General features: G+C 34.2%; 1 protein-coding gene across 2 annotated transcripts; it reads left to right on the top strand.

Annotated features, from left to right (window-relative positions):
• The first annotated feature begins 5,845 nt into the window (after positions 1-5,845).
• Positions 5,846-13,709, top strand: LOC108457094 (uncharacterized). 2 transcript variants are annotated; one of them, XM_017755932.2, is made up of 16 exons: positions 5,846-5,996; positions 6,654-6,973; positions 7,246-7,486; positions 7,793-8,064; positions 8,716-8,883; positions 9,034-9,789; positions 9,860-9,951; positions 10,371-10,436; positions 10,570-10,658; positions 10,753-10,818; positions 10,952-11,548; positions 11,689-11,760; positions 11,967-12,037; positions 12,117-12,174; positions 12,665-12,932; positions 13,121-13,709. In XM_017755932.2, the coding sequence occupies exons 2-16, from the start codon at positions 6,696-6,698 to the stop codon at positions 13,609-13,611; spliced, it is 3,585 nt and encodes a 1,194-aa protein (XP_017611421.1). In that variant the 5' UTR covers positions 5,846-5,996; positions 6,654-6,695; the 3' UTR covers positions 13,612-13,709. The 2 variants fall into 2 exon arrangements, with proteins under 2 accessions (XP_017611421.1, XP_017611422.1); XM_017755933.2 differs by having other exon boundaries at positions 5,850-5,996; positions 6,641-6,973.
• Positions 13,710-17,497: the final 3,788 nt, after the last annotated feature.

A 17,497-nucleotide genomic window follows, 5' to 3' on the forward strand; every position in this document is an offset into this window, starting at 1 on the left:
AAGACTTCTTTGGAACTAAAAATATTGATCTTTTTTAGTCAAAATGCTATCTGAAAGACCAAATTTACCTGCAGCTTCATCCAATATGAACAAATCAAATGCCCTTGTATCAACAAAAGCACTTATTCTTTAGCCTGCTAAGTTGATGTCTACGAATATCAATCATTTTTGCTTGTAATCCCTCTTCACTCTAGTAGAATTGAATATCATTGGACCAATCTTTAAAGCCTCTGTAACACCCCTTGCTTGACCCGTTCGTCAAGTCTGAGCTACAGAATGCTATATTCATTGCCGGAGCAACTACAGCCAATTAGACATCATATAATCATTTATACAAATGCCCATGTATCAACAAAAGCACTTATTCTTTGACCTGTGATGTTAATGTCTATGAACATCAACCATTTCTGCTTGTGATCCCTTTTTGCTTTAGCAGAATTGAGTATCATTGGACCAAGCTTTAAAACTTCTATAACATCCCTTATCCAACCCCGTCATCAGGTCTGAGCTATGGAATGCTACATTCGTTGTCAGAACAACTACAACCAATTAGACATCATACAATCATTTATATATATAATTTAATACCAATCATATTCAAATCATGATAATTCAATCAATTTTGAGTCTGAATTGTTAGCCCGAGCACGAAACATGACCAAATTGTAAAGTTTTTTAAAATGTATAGATCGACGTCGTGTCTTCATCTAGTGCTCGTCACAACGTCGCCATCTCAGTATGTTATGTTAAGATGTCAAGCCTTAGCTCATCACGACGTTACTCACTCTAATGGGACGTTGCGATGTCTAAAATCTGAGGTCGCAACGTGACCTCTATTTTTAGTAAAAATGACCCATTTTGTACCTATTTTATACTTTCTAATAAAACCTATCAATTTGTGCATCAAATATTAATTTCATTTAAACCAAAACATACCAAAAACATATCAAAACAAGCCATTTAATCATTTCAAATTAAACCAATTCAATATAAGTTCAACTTATTACCAAGCTAACCATTTCTATACAATCAATCAAATGCCATTCAAACAAATCAATTTAGTTTTTCAAATACCAATCTTACCTATGCTATAATACATTAAAACTTCATTTTATACACATATGAATGTTATATACCTTAATGATTTAAAGACATTAAACTTGAACCAAATAAACCAATACATATCTCAAACATATAAATCAAACTTATCATTTCAACCTAGCATCATATTGGCCATTCTACTTACCTCATCCTATTAACTTACATGACAAACTTAAGCAAATATGTGTTTCAACTTCCATATTCATTAAGCATTGCTAATTCATGTATTAACCAATTCATATACCATGAACAATATGAGAAGCATCATATACCAAATCTATCAAAAGTTATCAAACTCATCAAGACTTTTATACATTTAGATATATACCAAAACACTTATATACATGCCACAACCCTAGACTCAAGATGATCAAATATTTATCGATTCAATGATAGGATAGTGTGAGCTTTGGGGTGATCCGGCTTGACATGTTCTGCAAGGTAATGATCTACAAGGAAAAGAGAAAACAAAGTAGGTAAACATATAAAATGATTAGTAAGATCATAGACGTTAAACAAAATTTATCTTATCTTACAATATGATAATTTGGCATAGTTGGCTAGACAAGCACAACACTAATAAGGTAAGTTTAACATATAATTAAACCATATGAGATCTCAATCATATATCATGTCAATTCATATCATTTTACAACAAATTTAAAAAATATGCAATTAAGAAATGAATCAACCACATACATATCAACTCATGGTACCAATACATTGTTAAAGCTCAATTTAACATTTTTTTCAAGTAAACATCAAGATTATTATACCTCATTTCAATTTCTCATTTTACATAAATTGTTTCTCCCAATGAACCTCAGTAAACGAACTCAGATACACAGGTATCTACATCACATCAATTGCTCGTTCGAGCTAAGAATATTCGTGTTAGATTACTAGTTCAGGTTAAACCTTCATAATGACACATCCAATTGCTTGTCCAAGCTGAATATATATACATGTTAGGTTACCTCTACAGGTTAAACCTTCAAAACAACATCAAGTTACAAGTTCAGACTAAACCTGTGTCATATGTATCTTCGAGTCCGCAAAAAATGCAGGATCATAGTAATATCTATAATCAATCTTGTATAAATGTGCAAGACCCTATTGGCATGCCAGTTGTATCCTAATATTTACAAAAAGTTCACACGGGTCTCTTTTTCAATTATAATCAACATTTTACAATTTAGTCCAAGTCTCACATTTTTTTTTTAATTCACAATTAAGCACTTATATAATTACAAATCAAATACACAAAAACCTGTATAAACAAATACCAGATGAACTTACTTGGTAAAAACAACAAACAAGTTGAATTGTAACACCCAAAATTTTGAGCAATTGTTTGTTAAATCCTGTTAATAATTAAATTTTTGTATATATAGTTAAGTGTTTAGTTTATGTTTGAGATCGAGGATTCGAGTTTGCCTCCTTGAATTTTTACTGTTTATTTTAGTTTAACCATTATCCTTGAACTCTCGACTTAAATTTATTTTTGCATTAATTTGTGTCAAGAATGAGCTTGTTGGTTCGATGGTTAAGCTTTTGTTTTCCCTTTGGTCTAATGTTTGAGTCTCTGTGTATAGAATAAGGAAATAATTTTTGTTACTTCTCTGTAAATTGTGGTTGTTAGTTTTAAACAAACTAATTGAAATTTCCCTCTTCCTATTATGTTTCCTCCGTCTTCTCTTCTTCTTTTTTTTCTTCTTTCTTTCTTTCCTTCTCCTTCCATTGTGTTCTTTTATTGCTTTATTTATTTTTAAATTTGTGTAATTTTTTTACTACTATTATGACGGAAACACTTCGTACTTTGTTGTCTTCGATTGTCGAGATAATTGCATAAGTTTGATATGAATTTCTATTAGTATTTGTTTGTTCATTTTGTCAAGATAGGTTTTGCTTAGTTGCTTGAATTTCTTGTTTAAGTTTTTGTTTGATCTTCTCTTAGGCGAAGATCGTGAGAACAATGTTTCCTAAACGTTGTAGTTCTGTGGATTTTAGTTTTGTGCGAATGTAAGGGGTTGAATTTTTTAGTTTGGGCTTTCGTTTAACTTTTCGACGCAACTCAAGTTTTTACTTTAATTCTGGCATTTTGTTGTGATTAATTGCGTAATTGGCCCATGGTTTGTTGCTTTTAGGCTTTGGATTAATCTCGGTTGCTTCTACTTCGAGACCATGTCAGGTGTGTAATGGAAACTCAGTTTTTTGCAAGTTTCGAATGTCGAAAAATAGGGTTGTTAATGCCATACAACCTTGTAACTCAGTGTTTTCGAATTGGAGGCACATGGGCTAGGGACACTGGTGTGTGTCCAGGCCTTGTAAGTCACTGTTTTAGATTTAGGGTCACACGAGTCAGGGACATGAGTGTATGTCTAGGCTATGTGAGGGGGTTGTGAATCACACAGGCGTATGCTTGGCAAACATTGAAATTGTAATCTGACAACTTGTTAGTAAATAATTTGTTGTTCTGATATATATATGCATTTGTTATGAGATCTGATAAGTAAGCATGATAGCATTACATGAGTACAATCTGAAATTGTATAACTGCATACTTATTTATGATATTTGTTAAATCTACATCTGCATCGAGATTGGGATTGTATAAAGAAGGAAGTGTGGGCAGTTAATGATCTGCCAAATCTAGTGGGTAAGCAGCATATATTTTTTATTCTGGCGAGTGATCGTATTCTAGTCTGGCAGCTAGGCTATGATTGTTCTAAAATGTGACATACAGTCACTATATTGTGTGTAGGGATGGATAGGTATTTGATACCATATATGATGTGTAGGGATGGTCGGAGATGGTGTATAACGGTTGGGTAGAAATTTTCATCTGTATTTGAATTATTCTGCAATAGTATCTGATATTCTCTGTTTCTAATTCTGTATCTAAGTCTGAGAAATGATTGATTTATGAGAAATTGAAAATATATCTGTGTTACTACCGTTTATTATCGAATGTAAGTTACACATCGAATTAAAACTCATTTAATATATTTGTTTAGATTACAAGTGACCCACAAACTTATGCGGGGTAGCGTAACAGGAGCTCCATCAATACTCCTTAACTATTTTAGTGTTTTTAATGATTTATGCTACTATGTGTTTATTTTGGATTACATTTAGAAAGTTGGAACTATTATGTTTGGTTTGATCAATTATGTGATTTTTAAAAGTTAAATTTCTAAGTGGTTAAAGATTTGTTTGTTTTAATTAAATTTCTAAGTGGTTAAAGATTGGTTTGTTTTAATATCAATTGATGTAGCCCCAGACTTGGTCGTTACTTATAGGCCAGATATAGGGTGTTACATGAACCTTCAAGGCTAATCAATAATTTTGACTTTTCCTTGATTATCTCCGATTCGATTCAATTCTTGATCTAAACAATTATTTTAAATAATTCATCAATACCAAACATTTTTATATTATGCCATGATATGTATGAACCTATATAATTTTGTTTTTTAGATACCCATAAAGTTTTATATTTTATTCAATTTAGTCTCTAAAACTAAAATAACCATAACTTTTAATTTTGAGCTTCAGTTGTAAAACTGATTTAAATTACATCCCTTAGGGACCCTTCACTATCTATTATTACTAAAATTTCACATCAATATTAACGAACCTGGTTTACAAAAATAGGGTTCTAAAATTGTCTTTTCCGGTACCATTGAAAATCGAGCCTGTTATAGGCTCGGTAAACTGCTCCAAGTTGGTTTTCTCGTTGAAGTTTTACTCCTCTAAGGTGATGGAAGCTCAGTGTCACAACATCCACACCATCACGGTTTGGCCATAGTTGCCTCCCTATACAAACTCAAATACACTATTAGACATCCAATAACACCATTTTGCCAATTTGGGTATCAAAAAGATTAAAACTAAAGAAAAAAAGATCATTAATACTAAAAACTAAAAATCAACAAAAAGCATAGAGAAGACTTGTAAATTGCTTGAGAACGAACTCATCAAGTGTTCTAAAGAGCTTAATTTGACGTATCAAATTACGATAGATCACTCATTATGGCATAACTTTGCCAAACATTACCTTGCCAAGAGCTGTACTTCGTCAAAGCATAACATGCGGAGTTCTTTTGATCTATCTTATCGAGGATAGGTGATATGTCCATCCTTGCATGGTTCACACATGAGACCTCGCCTAATCCTTTTAAGATGGCTACCGTGCTCCCACAGTGATCAACTTTGACAAGACCTGCTTCATATATGTGTCAAGACCTAAAGCTAAGAGAGGGTCACCCTCACCTATAAATACTCATCCTTAACCTTGGAAAAATCTTATGTATTTTCTACTATTCTCTTTTATTCTGGAAAATACAACACATTAAGTTGGTAATTCCATCTCTCATGCCTTTTAACATGCTCAAAATCGTATGAACTATCATCTCCTCCTCTCATCTCCATTTTTCCATCAATAAGAATTATATTTTATATGAATAAAAATAACAATATTCTATATTTGTTTAAAATATACATGAAAATGTATAAAAAAAGTAAAAGAAAATAACAGAAATATCAATTACTTTGAAATGAAACTTTCTTGAAAAATACTCCTCAAGTGAACTAAATAACAATCATTTATTTTAATTTTGATTACAAAAACAAAATTATATTTTTAAACAAGAAAAATAGAATCAAGGTGCGAATTGTAAATTTTATAAAATTAGAAAGGTCGAAGTGCAATTTACTCAATAACAATAATCTATTAGTCTACGCTAAAGGAAATTTTATACTTTTATATTTTACACATTATCGTTAACATAATAATAATAATCTCTCGCGCTTTTCTTTCTTTATTTTTTTTAATCTTTTTTCCCTAATTCTTTTCCTGATTTTGATCTGCGATTTGCTTCGTGGATTCTCAGGTAATTGAATCTTTCAACACTCTAATTTCCTTTTCTTTTTCCTTAATGTAAAAAAAATTCGCTCTTTTATTTGTAATTTTGTTTCAAAGGTAAGTAATGAGTTTTCTCATTTGTCTTACGTTATGATCATAAACGGATTTCATTTTCTTGAAGTTCTTTGAATTTTTTTTTTTTTGGGGTTTTAGATGGTCGTTTTTCTTTTTGCTGATTTACTTGAACTTAAATGGGGATTTTTATATATGGCGTAAATTAAATAAAGTTTACTGCTTTATTCGTTGAAAAAATTAGCATATGGGGGGGTGAAATAGTTAGGGTTTTACGTTGTATATAAAAAAGATCATGTTTTATATATGTTTTTCCATATGAAGTTAAGTTTAATTTTATGCTCAAAAGAATTGTTGATTCATTTTGCTTAGGTTCTGTTTGCTTGTTGCTTTGCTTCTTAAAATGTTGCCAAGAACCAAGATTAAGAATGATCGAAGAAATAAAGTGCAACACTACATTTAACTTAATTGTTCTGTATAAAAGTAGTCATAACTTCTAATTTTCAAGCCTTCAAATTCTAAAGCAAAAGGCAAGAACTAAACAGTATGTAAGGGGATAAAAGAATGAGTTACTTGGCTTTTGTGGATAATAATCTTCAGTTCATTCGGGCAGACCTGGAAGTTCAAAGTCAGGAGATTCACATAGAGGGAAAAAATGTCTAGTTCTGGGAATAATTTAGGCCGAGGGAGTGCTGGATTACCCTCGGATATTCCACCATTGCCTCAGTGTTTGCCTTTGGAGCCAATTACATTGGGGAGTCAGAAATATACACGGTCTGGAGAATTGAGCCGGGTTCTGGGTATTCCACTTCGCAGTAGTACTTCGGAGGATCACTCTTTTGGAGTTTCACACTCCAAACTTTCCCCTCCCGTGGCAACAGAGGAGCTTAAGAATTTTAAGGAAAGTGTTCAAGATGCCTCAAGAAAGGCCAGGTATGGTCCCTTTCTTTTCTGTGACATGGTGCATGTGCACACTATGTTTTCTGTCCAATGTAGACATCACATCTTCACAGGTCTTTGGCACTTGAGTATTTCTCTCAGGTGTACAAAAGGAACCTGCCATCAATTGTAGTGCTTCTTCTCATAGTTTTCTTTTCTGCTCTTCTACATTGTGCATACTTTATCACTGTTATGATTCCTGATATTTATGAGTTGTGGACACCTGACATCGTTTGGTTATTGAATCTGCTTTGTCTTTCTATCAGGGAAAGAGTGAAAAAATTACGTGAGTCAATTTCTAAATTGGAAAGGTATAAAGAAGCTTTAGGCTCAAAGAAGCTGCAACGAAGTGATATTTCGAGTGAGAGAACTAGTGGAGCAAGCGTTGCAAAGATGGGAAGCCAGATCCATAGAAACACTCATGAAATAGTGACTCAAAGATTGGAAGATAGGCCAAAGGTTGTGGGGCTCAACAAGCGTGTTCGCACATCATTTTCCGATTTACGGGTTTGTATTTCACTGTGATTGCTGAAATATATTTTGCTTTAACCTTTCTTTGCATACATTCTTGAACAAAGAAAAACCAGCTGATTTTTCTTCAACATTCAGCAAAGTTTTTTGTTGCCTTTCAGTCACCTTCTTTTGGTTGTAACCATGATTGAATGTGCTATTTTATTTTTCAAAAGAAGGGAATAGGCCAGAAACATAACACATAGTTTGACTTGATCCTTTTTATTTCTCTTAATTTTTGGCTTTTGCTTCATTAATTGTATTTCCCTTGTTTTCTCTTCATTTTCTTTTTCATGAGAGCAGGCTGATAACAGGACTGCTGTGAATCCAAGGCAGCAGGGGACGATAGAACAGGATGGTGATTTGCTTCCAGCTGTTAATGGGGGTTCTGCAAAAAATGAAGAAAAGATCCGCAGACTGCCAGGTGATGGATGGGAGACAAAGATGAAAAGGAAACGGTCTGTTGCAGCTGTAGGAAATAGAGTTGCCAATGCTGGTCGAGACATAAAACGCGCTATGCAACTGAAGCTGAGTTCTGAATCAAAGTTGCGGTCATGTGATACACTGGGTTTCAGGTGATTGTTGACTGAATTTGCTTCCTAGTTGTTGATATAGTTTGGCTTAGGCTTGAGCTAGATCTCTTATCTAATCATGTATATATTGCTGATGACAAAAAACTGGCTTTTGTGACTGTCTATGGATGTGCTTTCATGGTTATTGATCAAACTGTCAGTGTCATAGTAATTGCAGAAGAAACATTCTGTTTTACTATTTTTATTGCGTATAGATTTTATTGTTGCTGTCATTATTCATAGTGTGGAGCTTCATAATTTTGTTTAGCATATAAAAGATCTATTGAGGTTTTCAAATAAAATTGCTTAGCATGTAGTGTTGTGATGGCCAACCATACAAATTTCCTGGCTTAAGAATTCATCATATTTTGGATTGACAAATCTTCATGCCCTTTTTTTGGGATTGTCAATCATAAATAATTTGGTGTTTCTATTTTACCTGTTTTTATTTCTAAATTTCTAATATAGAATACAGATTGTGACCGCTTGTTTGCTGTTGTCACGTTTTTGAATGCTTAAGGAAGTGATTTTCAAATTTAGACTCTATCTTTATAAGATACAAATTATGCTCATCCATCTTTTTTCTGTTTTTCAAATATGTTATGTATGGGTCTTAAAACCACTCTTAGCTTGTTCATTCTTTTATGTGTGCAGATCAAAATCTTCCCCTGGAGTTAGCGGAATTAACAGGTCAGATGGTTCATTTGAAGCTTCTGGTTCAAATGCCAATACAGTGCTCAGGAATGAATTGGAGAGTACATTAATTCCACGTGATCGTGCAGCTATGTTAGAGCAGAGGGTTGTAATAAAAACAAATAATAAGTATGTTCGTTCACTGTTTTAGTTCTAGGAATCTGTAGTGTGGGGAGGAATCTCATGTCGTTAATATCCATCAAAATTTGCATTTAATATCGACCATGTATGACGTTCTTCTCTTTGATTGTTGATTTGTTTAATTGCTCTGTTCATCAGGGTAAGTCTCCAGGAGGAAAATCAATCAACTGGCTCGAGTACAATGCTAAAAGCAAAGGTTTCAAGGGCACCAAGAACTGGGTCTATCATGGTGTTAGACTCATCTTCTAAAGTTAACCTGTCATCAGGAGCTTTGCAGGGTTGGGGGGAACAGCCAAATTTAAATAAGGTCCAAGCTTTGGGTGTTGCAAGCAATAAAAAACGTCCAATGTCTACAGGTTCATCACATGCCATATCCCAGTGGGGTGGTCAGAGACCACATAAAATCTCACGAACAAGAAGAGCAAATCTAGTGTCCCCTGTCTCTAATGCTGAACCTCAGATTTCATCTCAAGGCATTTCAACACCTGATTTTAGTGCTAGGGTATCTATTGGAACCGGTGGATCACTGCTTGGAAGCAGTGTAGATAATGTTACTCCAAAAGTTAAGCGGGAGCCTGAGAATGTTTCTTCTCCTTTTGGGTTATCTGAGAGTGAAGAATCAGAGGCTGGAGATAGCAAATCAAAAGAGAAAAGATTTGATAGTTGTGAGGTTTCTTTGCCTGCATCTCAAAAAGCTGGGCCTTTCTTATTGCCCACAAGGAAGAATAAAAATACAAATGAAATTGGAGATGGAGTCCGAAGACAAGGAAGGAATGGAAGCAGTGCACCACCCTTGACAAAGCCAGGTGTACATCCTATGAGGGAGAAATTGAACAATCTGACAACCGCCAAGCTAATTCAAAACACAAGATCTGCTTCTGATAAAAATAGAAGGTTCCTATCTTGCTCTTTAGTATTAAGTTGTTGGAAGTCTGATGAATGAGTCATAAATTCTTTGGTTCAGTAAAACAGGTCGTCCACCTTCCAAGAAGCTCAAAGATCGCAAGGCCTCACGTGTTGGGTCGATGCTAAACAATGTTTCTTCAGATTTCACAGGTATTTTAACTACTTTTTGGCCAATGAGACTTTGCTGCAAATATTTCAAAAATAAAAGAGTATTGAGTCTATTGCACCACTATAATAGCTCTTTGATGGAAATATATTCATTTTGCATAGCTCTTACCAATCTTAACACATCAATCATGACTGTAATACCTCATCTGTGCAACATGACGTAATCATTTTGACAAATATTTTGCTCTTAGTTTAGCTATCAACAAGTTATATGTGTTCTTCCATGGGTTTAATTTTTCTTTTAGTGGAGATGTTTTGTTGTTTAGTTTTTTAATAGTGGAAGGAATTGTTCTATCACACATCTGCGTGCATGTCCCTCCATCCTTTGTAACAGCCAGGCTTGCTGAAATGTGGTTGAAAATCCCTGAAAGTGTCTGCTGTATTTGGGATTCCATTTTCAGGTGAATCTGATGAGGATGATCGTGATGAACTATTTGCAGCTGCCACTTCTGCACGGAATTCTAGCAGTATGCGTCTCTTCCAATGATAACCCCACCTTACCCACCCCTGTCCCCCAAACCCCCTAAAGAAAATCAAATACCTTTTGTGAATTGAGCTTTTATAGGGGTATAAGTTGCTATCTGTTTCTCGTTTCTGTAGGTCTGGCTTGTTCTGGTCCTTTTTGGAAGAAAATGGGATCTATTTTTAGTTCAGTGAGCCCAGAGGACACATCTTACCTCAGGCAACAGGTACTACATGGTGACTAACGTATTTATGATTCATTGACACTTTGGGGTTTAGTTCATCACAGTTTCCTTATCTGCTATTTTGATGTTGCATCAGCTAAGTTTGGCAGAAGAACTTGACGAAAGTTTGTCTCAAATTTTTGGAGATGGAATTAATGTTTTGGTAAACTTCATCATCTTATGTTTCTCTCCATAAAACCAGATCTATTTAATCAGCTATATACAAGGAAAGTGTAACTGGAAATTAAATCAAACTTTGTTGGCTAATATTGATAAGAACTCCTTTCATTCCTCAGGGTATTGTGCAGAAAGATGCACCTAATTCTGTTGAAGAAATGGCCAAAACTAATGCTGCCTGTGAAAGATTGGATATAAAAAAGTTTGACAAGGTTACTCCTTTATATCAAAGAGTACTTTCTGCTTTGATTGAAGAAGATGATAGCGACGAGCTTTACCACCGCATTGAAGCAAAGAACATGTCCCTTCACTATGCAAGTGATGATTCCCATTGTGGTTCATGCAACCTGATGGATGTTGAATTCAGAGATAGAGACAAAATGGAATCTGAAGTTGAGTCAAATGCAGATTTTCAGTGTCAGAGGAACTCTCTGTTAGATAGGCTGTCTGGTGACGTAAGTGTTGCATCAAATACATTTAGGAATGGCAGCATGTCTAATTCATTACATAGCAGTGAAAGGTGGTGGGGAGATGATGACTTTTCACACTTGGATACGGGGCCAGTGAGCGAAATCTGTTCGACTGACCTGGGTCAGCTCCAACATAAAGAAATAAATGTTTCTGACAGTCCTCTTGACTCTCAGTATCAGTTGATGGGTGTGGATGACAAGCTTTTGCTGGAGTTGAATAGTATCGGTCTTTATCCAGATTATTTGGTGAGTTTTCTTTCATGCTAACATTGAATTGATTAATTTTAAAAAATTTTCTTCAGTTCCAGGTATGTGTATCTTGGATGTCAAATGTTTTGTGCCACTATCTTACATGATTAGTGCCTTTTTTTTGGTCTTTTTTGCAGCCTGATTTGGCAGAGGGAGAGGAAGCTATAAATCAAAATGTTTTTGAGCTTAATGATTGTCTGTATCAGCAGGTTGCTGTTTTTTACTGTTATTGGTTTTCACAAATATCTCAAAATTTGATCATTTAAGGACATCATCCTGTTGCTATTTATTTACCGAAAACTATTCTTTATGTGCTAAAATGAAACTCGTTAAATAACATATTTACCTTTTGCTTTTAAATTGAATTTTTACTGCATATCTGAATCTCTTTTTTCTTTTGGCTATTAATTCACAGATTCAGAAGAAGAAGAAAAAGTTGGGGAATATTGATAAAGCTATTGACAATGGGAGAGATGTAGAAAGAAGGTGGGATAAACAGATGATCTTGTTATTAATGAACTTTATAAATTGTGCTCCATCTAATGTAATGTGGTCTGCTTTGCAGGAACATTGAGCACATCGCAATGGACCAATTAATTGAGATTGCTTACAGAAGACGTTTGGTACTTCTGTGATCCATTGTGCAATTGTTGTTTCTGATTATTAACTTGGAACTTTTGAGGCTTAATTGTTTGCCATTCATCCTTCCATATGATTACTTTTTTATGTCCTGAATTCTAGATTTTACAAGTTTCTCTGTGATAATTACAGGTGTGAGAATGGTTGCATGTGAGAATTGTTAACAAGTTGGTAACAGTTTTGTCATTTTTTATCAACTGACAATATGGAGAGAAAACTGTCAAACATCTTTTTGGTTGATAATCTTGAACATTTCCTTGCTATGTAGCCAATGCATTGTTAGTCTGGTAATGGCAATTTATTGGTGAATTTTACAGATTCAGGCCTTTTGACATGCTTTATTGTTGATTTACATGAGGAATGGTTATAATATCTTGTAGTATGGTGTTGAATGGTGTATTGTTTATATCTGAAGCATTTTGGAGCAAGCTGTTTATTATAATTGATTTGACTTCCTACAAACAATTTATGCAGGCTTGTCGTAGGAGTAATTCATCAAAAAGTGCAGTTCGCAAGGTTTCAAAACAAGTTGCATTGGCTTTTGTCAAGCGAACTCTAGATAAATGTCAAAAATTTGAACAGACGGGTACTAGTTGCTTTAGCGAATCTGCATTGCAAGATGTCATGTTTTCTGTACCGCCATGCAGCAATGAAGCGAAGTCTGTTGATTGTATTGGCTCTGGAACTGCTAGTAATATTTGTAATGAAACTTCCAACCATCAAGCAGAAGCCAGGGGATCGGGTATTATGCAATCGAAAATTCTTTCTTTTCTGATATTGCAATTTCTCTCTATGAGAAGGAAAAAGAAATGTATCATGTCTCGTTTACTTATTTAATGATATAGAGAAGCTCTTTGAGCGGGGGAATATGATACATGTCCCGAATAACTGTTGAGCAGCTTATTCATGTTGATTTCACCTCTGCCTCAGGTGCTGTTTCGAGTACTTTTGAGAGGTTTGATACTTCGGATGCTCATCCAGGCATTCACAACAAAGGGAGGAAGAGGGAAGTACTTATTGATGAGGTTGTTGGTAGTGCATCTTCTAGGGTAACATCAACAACACTTGATGGCAAAGTTGGAGGAGCAAACGGAAAGAGAAGTGAAAGCAGAGATGAGCGGAAGATGAAAGCAAAAGCCAAGCAAAAGAATAATAATTTATCAAGTTCCAGAAATGGTAGGGCATCATCTCCAGGTAAGAATCGCGGGAGTTCAACTAAAGAAGTAGAGGAACCCATGGATTTTGGGAACTTGCAACTAAACGAGTTGGATACAATGGAAGAATTGGGTGTTCCAAATGAGCTTGGTCCTCAAGATCTGAGTTCCTGGCTAAACTTTGATGAGGATGGCTTGCAAGACCATGATTCCATAGGTTTAGAAATACCAATGGATGATCTTTCAGATTTGAAATTTGCATTCTGATATTCTTGACCCTTTAGGTTTTCTAATTATCTGATGCAATTTGATCTGAGATAATGTAATTATGATTCATTTTTCAATATATATTAGCTATTATTCCACTTTCCTGGTCGGTCCATCTTTTCCACCTTTAATCTCTGCCCAGAAATAAATGAGCTTGTCACTTAAGTTCATTAGAAGGAATATACAATTCTGATTTAACAAGTTTTTCCATTATCATGTATCCAATGCCATCATAAAACCATGAAAAAAAACATCAAAAGAACATTTCAATCATAGAAAGTGGTAGCCTCGGCCACTAAAACCAACCCGATACATTGTAGTGATAAAAAAACTCATTAACAAAGCATGAAGAAATGTTGTAAGCACCAAAAATAAAAGAACCACTTTTCCTAAATAAAAATAATTAAATCAACATTAGCGGTAATATAAGTTTTCCTTATTGTAGTTATAAATTTTCCTTATTGGTCTAAAATAAAGGAAATAATAATAGTATTTTAATATAAAATATTTAATGGTTTTAAAAGGGATAAAACAAACAAATAATTTTTCAAAGTTTATTCGAACTTTTTTAATTGTAAACATGTGGCATCATTTCGTGCAAAAACAAAACAAAAGTTTATTGTTTTATTTTTTTGGTACATCATTAAGGAAAAGCATTAATGGCTAAGAGAAACTAATGAAAGCTTTTGAAGCACATGTTGCTCATTTCACTGTTTCTCTTCTTTGTGGTTGTCCTCTTGTTTCTGACCAATGGTTACAAATTGCAGGAGGTTCTGAGCTGGTTGAAGTTTTCACCCTGCTTTGATGCGTTCGAGAATGATGTTGATCTAATTTTTGTCTCTATCCAGCAATCTACAAGAAGAAATATTGTGATACCTAAGGGACAAAAGAATAGTGCATAAGATAAGAATTCTAGCCTGAAGTTTGGTAGCAAACTTGAAGCTTCGAATGGACATCAATTGGAATCCATTTGAGTTCTGAACAATGGCTGCTCCTACAATCATATCATTTTGTCAATTTTTAATAATGCTTAACGATAGATATCATTGGGAGAAGTGATCACCAAAGCTGAGAGAAGGTTGAGTCCTTGTTGAATAGTCTGAAAAATATGCTAAGAATAGAATGGCAGAGATCAGAAATTCTTATAAGAGCACCTATAGGACATGGATTAGATCCTCGACTATGCCTTCATTTCTCGATTTCCAAATAATCCAAAGGGTACAAGCTGAAGTAGTGTAGAAGTTTCTTGAATCTTGGGAGTTGATACAATTTCCTTGAAGCCATTGTAGAATCCAGCTGGAGATGGATGTGTTGGTAAGAGAGTTGGATCGGAGTGTGAGAGGGGAACCAAACCAAACTGCCCAAGCAAAGCTACAATTTAAGAAGAGATGCTCAGGGGTTTCCTTATCTTCTTTGCATAGAGGACAGAGATTATCATTAGTAGAAAGGCATCTCGAGAGGAGGTCTTTAGTGGGGAGGCAATTATTACAAATCTTCCACAGGAAAACGATGATTTTGAAAGGAATTTTAAGTTGCCAAAGATTAACTAGGCAATTTGCTGAGATTGAGGGAGAGTAATGGAGGAGCTCCCCTGGAAAAGACAGGAATAAGCATTTTTAAGCGTAAAGACCCCATTGTGGTCGGCTTTCCACACTATTTTGTCATCTCCTCCCTGTATGGAAAGTGTTGTACTAAGGAAATCTGAGGTTCTGTTGGTATCAAGAGATCTAAGGGACTTATTTTGATCCCAGCTGTTGAGATGAGGATGAAGGTAGATTTGAAGCAATATGGTTCAACAGTGTAGAGTTAGTGCAGATCCAACTGTTTCTTCCACCCCAAAGTTGAACATCCTTCCCTCTCTTGCAATTATCCCTACCTAGGGCTAGGAGTTCAACAAGGAATGTATAGAATAACTTTCATTATTTAATTACACAGTAACTACATTAAACTTTGGACGAGCTTTAAGGACTTTCGTGTCATTATTTTTTAAAAATATTATTATTAAATGTTAACAAAAATTTTAATGAAATTAATTTTAATTTAAATGCATATGGACACTCGTCAAGGTTTGTGTAGATTCTCAACTTCTTCATTCAATAACTAATTTAGATTTAACTTTACTTAATTCAATAATTCTTTTTATTATTTGAAATATTAAACTATTAAAAAGATTTGAATTAAAATTTTCAATTTCTTTTTATTAAATAACCATTCAAATTATATAGAATCAACTTTGATTTCTAAAATCCATGTATAGGTATAGATATTAATATATATTTAAATAATTATATATTTGAATAATCTTATTTTTATATTTATTTTTTAAAATTTATACTCTTATGTCATATTTAAATTATATTTTGATTTTGAGTTTTCATGAGCCGTGATTTACATGGTAACGAGGTAGGTTGGCCATAATAACATTAGGGAGCATTTGGATCATGGCATTGCTACTATAGAGTGGTGGGACTTGTTTCCGCAATATCCAGTGAGTCATCTCCCTCATTGTTTCTCAGATCATTTCTCGGTTATGATAAACACAGGAGATTGTGGTGATCAAATCCCACGAAGGAGACAATTTCTGTTTGAGTCAACTTGGATTTTGGAGAATTCATGTGGTGAGGGAAAATGTTGAGAGATAGTTGGACAGGTTGAATGCATTGGAACCGGATGACGCTGCTTTGGAAGAGATAATGGAGGTAAAATTTGATTTGAGTCTGAAGGCGGATAAAGAGATGTATTAGGAGCAGAGAGCACAAACGAATTGGCTCAAGTATGGTGATAGGAATATAAGGTTTATTCATCAGTTTGTCTCTAAAAGAATGCAAAACAATAGGATATGGGGGTTGGAGGATGATAATGGCCAATGGGTGGAGAATGAGGACCACTTGGGAGAAATTGTTGTTACTTATCTTCAAGACTTGTTTACATCGCCTTGGAAGGGTGATTCATCTCATATATTAGCGGGAGTGGAGCAAAGTATAACAAGTGAGATGAATCAAATGTCAAAGGAGACTTTTAAGCAAGACGAGATAACTCAGGCCTTTAAAGATATTGACCCTACTAAAGCTTTCAAGTATGATGGCTTTTTGACATTGTTTTATTATAAGATTTCGCATGTGGCGAGTTACGAGGTGAGGAGGTATCGCCCATCTATTCTGAATAGAGAAGATTCTATTGAGAGGATTAATTGAACTTCAATTGTCCTAATCCCAAAAATCTAGAACCCAAGGAATATGACCCATTGATCACCAAGGGTAAAGTTAGAACTTTTTTTAAAGGTTTGAGATTAAGTTATATATTTTTGTGAGAGCTAAAATGTAATTTTGTTATTGTATTGGCTTATGACTTTATGGTTTTCAAAAGGGACTAAATCAAAATTTTAGTATTTTTTGAGAGCAAACTATAATTTTACCAAATATTAATTTAATTTTTTATGAATTTTACAAAATTAAGCCAGCAATTTTTTATTTTGAGGGGCTAGGGCCCCTACCACCTTCCTTCACCCCTGTTGATCGCCTTAACAAGTTAAGAATATACACAAATCTCAATCCATTTAAATTAGAAAAAAAAAAAGAAAAGAAAAAGAAAGGATGTAGAACCCCTAGATATTACAAAACCTAATGTGACCATTGACAACTATGGTGTCGAGGTCAATTTTGTTAGTCGAACTTTTCTTCCCTTTTTTTCTCTCTACATTCGTGAAAATAAAAAGTTCTCCTTAATCCCAAGGGACTCGGAAATCATTGCATTTAAATTTTACATTAACTTTTACACCTATAAAAGAAACATATTTTAGTAAATAATTTTAAAATGTCTTAGGAAATAAATAAATATATTTGAAATAAAAGAAAATAATAATAAGACAATAATGAGGTAAAAAATG

This window comes from Gossypium arboreum, chromosome 9 (genome assembly GCF_025698485.1).
Source record: "Gossypium arboreum isolate Shixiya-1 chromosome 9, ASM2569848v2, whole genome shotgun sequence".
NCBI lineage: Eukaryota > Viridiplantae > Streptophyta > Magnoliopsida > Malvales > Malvaceae > Gossypium > Gossypium arboreum.